The sequence below is a fragment of the Silene latifolia genome, chromosome X (genome assembly GCF_048544455.1).
Source record: "Silene latifolia isolate original U9 population chromosome X, ASM4854445v1, whole genome shotgun sequence".
NCBI lineage: Eukaryota > Viridiplantae > Streptophyta > Magnoliopsida > Caryophyllales > Caryophyllaceae > Silene > Silene latifolia.
In genome coordinates, this window is record NC_133537.1 from 181695288 (window position 1) to 181708307 (window position 13020).

At 38.4% G+C, this 13020-nt stretch overlaps 1 protein-coding gene across 1 annotated transcript; it reads right to left on the minus strand.

Annotated features, from left to right (window-relative positions):
- Positions 1–7650: 7650 nt before the first annotated feature.
- Positions 7651–10136, minus strand: LOC141623733 (polygalacturonase 1 beta-like protein 2). Its single transcript, XM_074439883.1, has 2 exons — positions 9951–10136; positions 7651–9840 (listed from the first exon to the last, which is right to left on the minus strand). The coding sequence occupies exons 1-2, from the start codon at positions 10005–10007 to the stop codon at positions 8023–8025; spliced, it is 1875 nt and encodes a 624-aa protein (XP_074295984.1). The 5' UTR covers positions 10008–10136; the 3' UTR covers positions 7651–8022.
- Positions 10137–13020: the final 2884 nt, after the last annotated feature.

The window sequence follows — 13020 nt, forward strand, 5'->3', positions numbered from 1 at the left end:
CTGTCAAGCCATTTTTTTTGGCGTCCTTGAGTGCGGATCGAGCATCCACAAGGTAGCTCCTGAAACTGTCCTCAATGTGGAGCAACCGGCGGATGAAACTGTTGTTGTTCTCGATCATAGTAAGAGTCTTAAGGATGGTATCATTCATTTTGTTGATGTAGTTTGGAGTTTGTTTGAAAGATTAATTAGGGTTTGGAATTTGTTTTAGAAGTTAGGGTTTGGAGTTTGTTTTAGAAGTTAGGGTTTGGAGATAGTAAGATAATTGAATGGTGGTTGAGATAATGCATGTATTTATACTAAGTAATGTGTGGTTTGAGTTGTTTTTTAATTAATATATGTTTAGGAAGTTGTTCCATAATCATCATCATATCTCTCTCTGCTGCTTCAAATCTTATTATAATCCTTCTCATTCCATATATTGTCCATTCATATGCACAGGGATGGCAGTAATAATGCATGCATCGGAATTATAACGGGCCGTAGTTATGCATGCATCTAGTAATATTTAATTTTATTTTTATTTTATTTTTTAAAAACAAACAACAATGAGAAACAACCCGTTGTCTTTAGTTATAACAACGGTTTTTTATATTACAACCGTTGTTATAACTTTCCCACCAAAATTGAGTCACACTTTCCACAACAGGTTTTTATACTTAAAACCGTTGTTAATAGTTTTAACAACGGGTTCCTTAAGAAAACCAACCATTGTTAAAACCTTTTACAACGGACGCTTTAACAACGTCCGCTTTTTTATATAACAACGGTTTTTAACCGTTGTTATAGCATGTATCTGTAGTAGTGAATTTTAGTGAATTAACAATTAATTAACTAAAACCCGTCTCATAAAAATTTATTATTCAATTATCGCATAATTAAATAATAACTGCCGCGCCTCGAGTTCGCAACTCGAAATCTCTCTAAAAGAATCGACTAACCTTTTAGTCAATAAATCAAGGGACTAAATAAATTGTATCTCATACAATTAATTAGTTGTCATTTGGGGTTTGTTCCTTTAGGTGTGACCGAAAGGGGTCAGTTGATCATCGCCGTCTCACAACAATAACGTCAAACTCTAGTCAGCCAACAGTTATCGATTTACGTTAATCAACTGACGAGGATCATAAAATAAATATCCTTATGATATTCCTTTAATGAGATTTATAATGTAAACGCACTATTGTGGAGGACACTAACTCCAACACGAACTAGCTTCAAAAGCACACTTGACTTCCAGAAGACATCGACGCCAACGAGTCGCAGAGTGACAATGACAAGGTGCACTTCCGCTCTTGCGAAAAGAACGAAGAAAGAAATAGAGATGAGCGAGACGACGAAGTCTGCCATCGACGGAGATAAATCTCCTACACCTTAGAAATCGAACCCTTTGACCAAAAGACCAACACATCAGGAAATCCACCATGCAAAGAAGAAAGGCCCTAGGCAGTCCATTAACCAAAACCCAGTCAAAAGAAGCCAGAAAACATCGCCTTCTGGCGAAACCAACCCGCACATCACTGCTAAAATCCAACTCACCAGGGCGGAGGAGGGAGATGGGCACAACACCCACCGGATGTAAAGTGACAAACTTCCTTATTAACCCGTAACTAAATATGAAACAGACTGACCTAACTAAAGCTAGGAAGATAAAGCTAGGAAACGGTTTAATTTGGAAAAATAGTAAAAAAGGTAAACAAAGAACAAGCATCAACTAGTAGCAGAAACCACCGCATCCAACCTGACCAACAACACAGCCAAAATCCCAATTCTTCCCCTACTAGGCACATCTCAAAAGGGAGACCCATCCACCATGACCTCACCCCAACCTAAAAAAAGACGGACTCAACAGACACAACTGCGGAAAGAAGTGACAGATCAACAAGCGCCAAGAAAACCAAAAACGGACCCCTAATTCACCAAGCGACTCCTCCCGGGACCACCGCCTTACATGCAAAAACCAACCTATAAAGACATAAAAGACACACAAGAGAAGGGACCGATAAGGTGGGGAAAATGGGGGGATCACCTATCGGTCCTAAACAGACCCGATGAGCTATGCTCATAGACCACCACAACAAGAACTAAGGACCGAAAGGCGGGGGAAATGGGGGGATCACCACTCGGTCCCTAGCCGACCCGACAACCACAACACGAAACAGCCCAACACCACAGTCACAACACTGACCGAAACTAAGACGTCGGAAAAACCGACAGAAAACGAAAAGTCCGGTCAAAACCAGAACGTGGGCAAGACAAACTCGAATAAACTTTTAGAATCCGATTTACAGCCGGAAACAAGTGACTTACCAAGGGTGGGGGGAAAAGGGGATCACCCCTAGGTTGCATGCAAGGTAACCGATGACAGGACAAGGAGTCGGAAGGGCAGGAACCCCATGGAAGCAGCGACAACAACCGATCAGCCCGACAACTCACAAAAACAGACCCGAGATCCGCCAGAAAGAACAATGAAACAAAAGGGATGGGGTCAAAAAACGGGTGAAACAGGGGAGAAGATGTGAAGGATCGCCGGAGAAGGGCCTAGGGAAGGACCCATCACCGGCGATCGCGTAGGGGAAGAAGGGCGGAGTGTCTGGACAGAGGAGGCGACAGATCAAAGAGGGTTAGGATTTTTTTGTGTTTTTAGAGAGAGAGGAGAGAGAAACAATTTTAGAGAGTGTCTAATCGATGAAACAACAGCATCGCTTATGGATTTACTTTATGGACTTCCTTTAAATTCACCTAAAAATTCAGCTAAGGTTTAGCTCTTATATGTTCTGTGGAATTCTATAACTTTGGTTTAGAAAAGTTAAGTTAAATTCATACTTATTTTTTTATAAGACACTATTCTTTTTGGTTAAAAGAATTTGAACTGAACTCAATGAAACTGAACTGAATTGAATAGAGGTTAAGCTGAACTAAAATGAGCTGAAATTAAGCTAGCAAAAACAAGGCCAAAATTAAGCTTTAGTTCAAATCCTATCAGTTTTATTCATCTACTATAAATTTATTTTAGGAAAATTAAACTTCTACTAGTTTAATTCTTTTCAATTCAGCAAAATTGTAAAAAAAAAGGGCCTAGTTTTGTTAATGTGAATGTTTGTATTTGTTTTTATGTGTCACAAGCTGCCACCGTAGAAACTACAAGTGAACAACAATGCGTGACTCAACAATCACTATACTACAAAATCCCAATTAGGGATGGCAATGGATCCCGGATCCTGTCCAAATCCTGAGATCCAGATCCTAAGGGTCGGATCTGGATCTCAATATTTTGGATCCAGTGGATATGGATATGGATCGGATCCATACGCATACAAACGGGTCCGGATATGGATCCATATGGTTGAGATCCAGATCCTACCCTGGATCCATTTTTATTCAATTTTAAAATAAAATTTAAAAAATGAGTTAAAGAAATACTAAAATTATATATTCATCTCTTAAAGTTTTTCATATAATAAGCTAGGATTTCTTTCTCATTAACATTTTTCAATTGCAAAAAGTTATTTGTTATCGCTGCTGTATTTTATATTTTATAACACTATATTTCGGTATCTTTACAACTTTAGTTTTAGCATTTGTACTCCAATATTAAAGAAAATAGCATGTTAATTGTAGTATAATCCAAAAAATATAATTTTAATATTTAAAAAAATGATTGTTTTACCATAAAATGGATACGGGTTAGATCCAGATCCGGTCCATATCCTGAGGATCTGGATATGGATCGACAAAATCGACTGTGGATATGGACCGGATCTGGATCACCATATGACATAAGGATATGGATCTGGATCTTATAGGATCCTATCCAGATCCTATCCATTGTCATCCCTAACCCCAATAACCTTTTGTCCATTCCAATCCAACCATTCTTTTGTGTAATAGCTAATCACAAATTCTCATTATAGACGGGAGATATCCGACTATAGTTATAGACAAGCTAAATATTAACTGACTTAAATATAAGACAGGCAACAAGTTATACGGTGGAATCCAAAAATATTACCACTTTAAGCACATTTTACCCGTCTATTCCATCTACAGTGTGACTAATTGATACTCCGTAGTTAATATTGCAAACTACCAAGTACCAACTACAGTATATTTCATCCTATTATACCTTGCTGTTATATACTCCCTCCTATTTTACATAAGTGTCTCATTGTTCATTTCCGTCTATTCATAATAATGTCTCATTGTCTATTTTTGGTAAAGTTTTATACTTATTTTAATCACTTCAACTCCACAACAATACCCTACCTCAATCCAAAACAATACTTATTTTAATCACTTCACTCACAATAATATCCCACAATACCTTCCTTTTCTCCAATTAACTCACCCGCACCACAATACTTTACATTATTTAACTCCTTTCCTTAATTCATGTGTCATCCCCACAATAGAACATTTATCTAAAATAGGAGGGAGTACATGGTAATTAAAATTAACTGATTTAATTAATAAAAAATACTCACGGAGCTATTAACAGTTTAACACAAATTGTCATTGAGTTGTGGGTTGTCACTTGTCAGTCAGTCCCGTATGGATACCGTCTCATTGTTGTTTAGACCAAACCAAAAGATTAATGAGTATTTCACATTTCTTACGTAATTTATAGAAGTGATTGGAATATTAGATAAGATGGTTTTATACGAGATTTTGTCAAGCCCAATTTAGCTAGAAAAGTAGCCAAAGTCATTTCCAAATGCAGGCAATGCGTGGCAACAAACAAAATGATCTCATTAATTCCTACACTCTTTTCATATGGTAATTGAAAACGATTCTAGTCTCTTGTCATGTGTGTTAGAATAATAGGTCTTGGTATAGACGGGTGGGGTGAACAGATGGGTAAAGACCTCTAATAAAATGGGTAGGGGGGACAAGGTGGGGCACCCCCACGTGCTTTACACTTTATGGCAAATGGGTATTTTGTGAGGGAAAATGGTATCCGTCTATACGTATAGACGGATAGTGTCCGTCTATAATGAGAATTTGTGGTGTTAGAAATATTGTCATACATCACTTGATTTAGTGTAAGGGCACTAATATATTTATTTATTTATTTTGGCAACAATAAAGATATACTCCACATATAAGCAGTACGGCTCTCAGTACTGAAAATAAAAGTACAACTTATTAACGGACTACGGAAGATGAGATGTCGGGTCACAGCTATATGTTGGTGGAATACAGTAGCTTGAACACGAGCTTCATCATGCGCGGCATCTATATGGCACGAGACTCTCAAAGCCATCGAGTGAGGGAACAAGATACACTTACGCCACGTGGACGTAGAAATAAAAGACTAATTTATAAATTAATGGTTCACTATTCATATCACAAATTGATTTTAGAATTACTCTTATTCACATACTTTTATAGGTTTGTTATGGAAAACTTAACAAGAGGAACATCGTCCTACATAAATAGATTGAGTGGATGAAGTATAGGGATGTCAGCGGGGCGGGTATAAGTGGGTACCGCCCCACACCCGCCCCAGTTGGGGTGGGGATGGGTAGAGCTTTGGCGGCTGGTGGGGCGGGTGCGGGTATGAAAATTGTACCCGCCATGGGTCATGAGGCGGGGATGGATTTTGTATCTTACCCAGCTAATACCCGCCTACCCGCCAATCATTAAAAAAAACTAGTAGGATTATGATAATTTTATAAATCTTATTTAGTTATAATTAAGATATAATGTTAATAATAACAACTATTTTATAAAGTTTTTTACTAACTTATTTGGTGAAAAAATAAAATTATAAAGATAAATTAAAAAAAAATAGAAATTAATAATGATTAAACCAACTTTTACGAAAAAATTTATAGAACAAAATTATGGTGTAACGGGTTAATGGGTAAGCGGGGCGGGTACAGTTTTATATTTCCACCCGTTGGGGCGGGGATGGTTTTGGAAACTTGTACCCGCCACGGGTTGTGGGGCGGGGATGGGTACGAGTTTTTCTTGGTGGGTACGGGTACGGGGGAGCCTATATCCACCACCGCCCCGCCCCAATGACATCCCTAATGAAGTAGTGTACAACTGTACAAGTTAATCGATTACTCCTTCTATCACCAATTATAATAACTCGAACTGAAAATGGATCTCCATCTCCTTTTTAAAGGACCTTTTTTGTGCGCAAAATCATGGTACCTTCGATAGCAGATAATTTGCAGACTCAAATGGATTACAAACAATTTTAATCACAAAGAATAGAAGCCTAATGGCTTGTCATTGGATTAAAACAAATCCATTACTTTGGATGAAAAATATAAGACCCAGACCAACTTTAAATATGATAGAAAAGGATAATAATAGTACCCACACAAATTTGCTGAATATATTGAACATTGTAGTTTAGTAAACACGTTAGTAAATGGTTTGTAAATCTCATGTGCCGACTTAGAGTTGGTAAAATTTTGGCTTACCATCGGAATACCTCTACGATGTTTGGAACTTGGAAGTCATATTCCCTAGACTATTCTTATGCTAAATAAGCTCCTTGCAGTACAAACAAGGCATTGGTACTAATTGGTGCAGTACAATTTACAAACAACACATTGCATTTTTGTATTGTTAACTATAAGTCAAGCAGTCCACAAGGTTGAAGTCTAATGGTTGAAACTTGAGTGAAATTTATAAGGGTCTCAGGTTCAAGCCTCACTAAGAGCAATCTTGTGAGGTTATTATGGCCTTGGACTATGTCTTCTAAACTTCGAGTTTGCCACCCCCTAAAACGGTGGTTAAATCACCTAGATGGTTTGCAAGCTATTAGTATACTTGGGAAAATGTGATGGAACTCTTAATGAAAATAGTAAAAGTAGTTAATGACTAGTGGTAGAATTAGTAGAATACATAAAATTTATACTATAAATGTAGAACTTAAAATTATCCCAAAAGTGGAAAACAAATACGAGTAGTTGGGTGGTGTTGACAAATGACAATCTGATTAGAAATGGGTAAAAATAGTCAATGTTTACACACATGGGAATATGGGATGCACAAAGCAGTGAATGCCATGTACTAGTATTATCCTAAACAATCATCTTCAACCTTGAATCACATCCATCCATTTTATACATGTGAATGACCTATCCAGGACCACTCTCCAAATGTGGTAACGCGTTTTAAGGGTAAGCTGCCACTAAATTAAATACACATCCCTATCACACAATATGCTACGGCTATGGCTATTCAATATTCATTCATCAGACACAGACTACGCGTAAATGAATGCCACTAAATTACCATGTACTTTATATATACACTATACAGTATACTCCAATGTACTGTTATGGGATCCTGATATTTTATCATGTTCTAGATGACACAAAACTTGTGATGTTGTTCATACTATATTTTACCATGTTCCCAATGACACAAAAGCTAGTTCATGTTACGGGATCCTAACATTCTACCATGTTTCGCTCTCAGATTCCGACATTTCTATCTATACAATAAATCATTGTCGGTGCTGATTTGGTGTGAGTGTGACTCTAACAATAAGGGATCGTCTTACCTGAGTTTTCACAATGTCGGTCACTAACTCACTGCTACGTACTATGTTCTACAATGGCTCAATACACTGTACCAGTAACCAGCTAGTGTATACAAGTATAAAATATTAGCAGCGGAGTATTATACTAAGTAAAAGTTGACAACTGTTGTTTATAAAGTTGAAGAGCAACGAGGTGCATTGTGCATACAATATTTTAACATAGTAAACAGAATTATCTTGTGAATTGAGTAGGCAAACAAACATGTAGGGTAACAATTAAGTACAATTTCATGTTGCTAGTGCACTATGGCTCAGCCTTTGCAAAGCCACCAAGCTATATCTTATCTTTTAATTAATAAACAAAAAATAATTAGAAATATTAGACCAACAAACCCCATGCATATTCCTCTTTTATGATGATGGTGATGATGATCCAAATGGTTCTCAAGTAGAGCCCCAGATTTTAATTCTTTTTTTACCATATATAATATAATATATGCTTTTGCCATGCTGTAGCACTAATCAGCAATAGTCCAGGTTAAATCATTCTCAAATATCCAGTGACAAACTTCAATCTTACCCGGACCAGAACCGAGTGCCAGGAATGCTCCATGGGTCGGACTCCACACCGATGTGTCCAAGTGACATATTGATATCCCGTGGTTGATTTTTGACTTGGTTTTCGGGTCAAGTATATCCGCTTGGTAGACCCGCACTTTAGGGACGGAGTGACAGTAGTAGAGCAAGTATGGAAACAAGCTTTGGTGACAAGATACTGACTTGGTCACTTTCCCCCCATTAATTCCACTCACTTTCCCAATCAATATATCTCCCTTGGACCCGTTTACGCTCTGGGTTGTCCGAGGCTCAACAGACCTACCCAAAACCGACACTGCGAAATCAATCATATCCTCAATAGACCCCACACATTTCTTCGTCTCACCCGGACTCGGAACCCGCTCACATTCCTCCACACCGGACCTCAACATCTTCTCCATAGACGAGTTATCAAACCCGTGGAAAACCTCTTTCAATTGACCCAATTTCGCCGATGAGAAGGGTAAGTTGGTCAATATTCCCCGGGGCAAAAACGACCTTTTGGGCATTTTGTCCCTAATATCCGGCATTGGCATGATTTTACCTTCCTTCAACTCACTTTCCCTGAAAAACTTACCCGGCTCAACCCACTTGTTTTTGACCATTTTACTCTTCACCAAGCTATCACTCACACTTCCACTACTACTCCCATTCTTGTAATCCGCAAAATTTATGCCTTTCTTAGCGTACGCCTTGAAATTACTGTTCTGCCCATACGACTTGAACCCGACCTTCTGCGATTTGGCACTCTCACCATACCCGGTAAAATTATCGGAACCGACATTAAAACTATCACGATATTTAGTAAAATCAACCTTCTCAATGTTGGAATCTTTACCGTACGAGGTAAAAGCATCATCCCCAACATTTGACTGATCTCTGTAACTAGTAAAACTCTCAACCCCAGCATTTCCCCCATCTCCATACCTAGTAAACTTATTCTGAGGAACATTACCGTTGAACCCGTAGGAGGTAAAACTGTTATTGCCGGCATTTGCGGTAACCGAGTACCCGGTGAAGGTAGAGCCCACCACGTTAGAATCCTTGCCATAGCCGGCGAAAGCGTTGGAAGCCCCATTCCCGTTCTTCCCGTAGTTAGCAAACCCCTGGTCTCCGGCATTGGCTGAGTCGGAATAGGAGTTGAACTCGTTATCCCTGCCATTAGCCTGGTCCGAGTAGGAGGTGAATTGCATTCCGGGAACATTCACTTCCTTAGCGTAGGACGTGAACTGGCCTGTGCCACCGGTGGCCCCAGCAGCATAGGTGTTGAACGTCTGGGAAATGACATTTCCGCCGGAGGCGTAATTGGTAAAGTCATCATTGTGGCCGGCTGAGTCACGGGAATAGCGGCGGAAGGAATCGAGCGGCTCATTTTCATTGGGCGAGTAGTTTTTGAAGTCGTTGGTGCCGCCTGCGGCTACGGTGGCGTAGTTAGTGAAGTTTTGATCGGAGTATACGGCGAAGTTGTCATCACCGGAGTGCTTAGCGAGGTTAGCGGTGGGGTCTGGGAAGCATAGAAGGTTAGCGAGGTTGCAGAATGTGGAAAGGTGGGCTGAGAGTGAGTTGGTGGCAGCGAGTTGGGCAAAACGGGCAGAGTCGGAAGCAGTTAGCGGTGATGCCTTGTTGATTAGAAAGCCGGGGCGAGGGACTTTGTAGATCTTGTTGTTCCAGTAGCGAATGACGGCAGCCTTCGGCGTAAAAGGGTTCTCCTTTGACGTTGCCGCCGTCGTCACAGCTACCTATACATTACACACACAATAATGAATTAAATAATTGAATTGAATGTAGTAAGATAAATAACATTACATTACATTGCGGTAAGAGGAGTAGAAAGGAAAGAAGAACTTACATGGGAGGATAAGAGGAGAAGAAGGAAGGCGATAAGATGGAGATGTCGGTCCTTCATTTGGTTTAAATTTAGTGTGTGTGTAGTTGAGAGGAGAGAAAGAGTGGAGAGAGAGAGAGAGAGAGAGAGAGAGAGAGAGAGAGAGAGAGAGAGAGAGAGAGAGAGAGAGGGAGTTCAGAATGTTGGTGTGGGTAGTTTGGCTGGAATCCAGATTTTATAGAGGACACTTAAAGAGTGTTTCCGCCTTTAATATTTCCTTTACTGTTTACCATTTCCTGGGACTTCGAATTTAAAACTCAAATGCACGCTCAATATATAACTTTTATGGTTTTATGGATTATATTTAATTAAGAACTAGTATAACATCCGTGAAAATTCTCGAGTTGTTTTAAATTCTTTGAAATTAATTTTTTTTACTAAATTAGTGAAATGAATGTTACACAATATATCTAATCATCATAAATATTTTACTAAATTAGTTTTTATTGGCTATTCGGTTCAAATATTTTCTAAAATGACCACTTTACTGAAATATTGTTCAAACTAACTCCATAAAAAATATTTTTCTTGCGAAGTTCTGCCGTACATAGACTTGACTAACTCATATTTACCATTTATAATATCTTTAATTTTATATAAGAATTGTGTTAGACTTGGCTAACTGGGCCGATGATCACTTGGCCACTGCAGCCCCCGAAGGGGTGGCTTACATGGTCTATGTGATGGTGCGAGAATGCATGGGCTCGGGGGGATTCGATCCCCTAGTCATCAAATATATATATATATATATATATATATATATATATATATATATATATATATATATATATATATATATATCTTACACCTTTAATAAAAGTTTGAGGGGGTAGTTACTATTCACTAATGAATAGTAACTTGGAGAATGAATAGTAACTACTAAGTGGGTTGGGCAATTGGTTGTTGTCATGCGGGTTTGGGCATTTCATTGTAATTGGGGTGTCATTTGTTGGGACTGCATTTGGGCCTTATTTACAGTATCATTCATCCATTAGTGTTGTTCATCCAAGTCTAAGCAAGACGGTTCCATAATGGTCATGTTTGCTTGGTTTTTACTTCGTCCACGTCTTCCCATTCTCAACCCCCCATATATCTTCCTTACTCTCTCAGTCTCTCTACACTTCCTCCTAATTCGTCATCTCCCATCATCCATCATTCATCATCTGCATTTTCCTTCACCATCTCATCTCACCATCACCTTTGCTTCTCAAACTATCTACATCAACACATCTTTTCGTTTTACTTGGAGGTAAATCGTCTTTATTTCTCATCTTTTTTTAAAAAAAAAAAAGTTATGTAACCCTAACTTTTATGGGCTTCGGCAAATTGACAAAAAACGGACTGATGATTTTGTGGAGTTTAGTTTTGTTTATGTTTGCTTTGAGTGATGATCGTAAGTGTAATTACATCAAATATGTCTCAAATCTTCTTGAGGTATACTCCTTTCTCACATTTTTTTTCAATTCAATTCAATTCAACTCAATTTGTGATCATGAAGCCAAATCATGTTCGGTGAGAGTAAAGATTGTGTGATTGGGACTCAATTTGTCCCTTGCTTTTTTTTGAATTTTTCGGTTTGTTCTTTTTATTATGGTTTAATTAGTGGATTATGTTTGACATGGAATTGTAGCTAGGTTTATGTATCAACCTGTGTTTACTCCGACATTCCATTTTAGTCAAGTGTCTGACACGACACGTTATTTCAACACTTCGTTTTAGACCAAAAAATTGAAAGCTTTGCGAAAATAATTGTATCCGACATTCTAACACCGTGGCGTTCCTTGCAGGAGTCGGAGACTCGAAATATCATAGATTGCTACCGAATGTGTTAGACAGTAGAATTACTTATTTTCTTAGCAATTTGATGGTTGATGTTTGATAGTTGGACTTGTAAATACCTGTTACTGCCATTATTATCATAATGGTCATTGTAGACGACTAGACGAATATAAAAGGATTAACTGTCATTGTTTGGGTGCACTGTCTCTTCTTTAGCGTGGTTCATATCTTACCTAGAAATGAGCTTTATCACCATTGGCCAAAGAATTCTGGCAAATTATTTAAGGTAGTCTATATTCTTTCAACTAAGAATAAGCTTGTGAAAGAACAATGCACAGTACAAGCCATGCTTTTTTTGTCTGCCTCATGCAATAGTGTATTACTTCTTAACAACTTTAAAACTATCCTTCATTCACTTGGGTTGTCCTCACTTTCTGGAATGCAAGGTATGAATTCATTATGGCTACCCGGATTTATTTGACAGGGTTTTCACATAACACGAGGTGGGATCAAGCAAAAGCATCAAGGACTATAAACCTCAGTGAGGATATATTTGCTGGTAAGATTCCATCAAGAATTTTTTTCTTGTTATAAGTTTATCTGCAATTTATGCTAAGAGACCAAATTTCTACAGGATTTAACTGTGTACTGCGGCGTGGAGTCCTAACATACCATGAATACATGCAAGCTGGTAAAGGTCGTGGCGTTGGACTCATACAGATATCAAAATTTGAAACAAAAGTAGCCAATGGCGTGGATTTGACTTCTTTAGAATGTTATCTTGTCACTACACTACAATTGGCTTCTACTTCAGTAGCCTGGTGAGAATTTTTAAATGCATTTTTTTGTCTAGATGAACATTGGTGGATCATAGAAACTTGCCCACCTTTTTTTGCTTCTGAAATCTTGTAGATGTCAGTGATTTTGATATATGGTTTCCTATATGGGCAACTCTACCTTGTTCTTAGTGGGCTTCATAAAGCTCTCATAATTGAGGCTAGGCCCAACATATGATCCTTGAAAACTGCTCTGGCTTCATAGTCTTACATTCAGCTAGGACTGTTGATTGGTTCACCTATGGTTATGGAGATTGCCCTAGAAGAGGGATTATATACAGCGCTTAAAGACTTTGTCCTTATGTAGCTTCAGCTTGCTTATGTGTTCTTTACCTTTTCTTTTAGGACAAAAGCTCATTATTATGGCCGAACAATTCTTCATGGTGGAGCTAAATACCGACCTACAGGCTGCAAAGTGG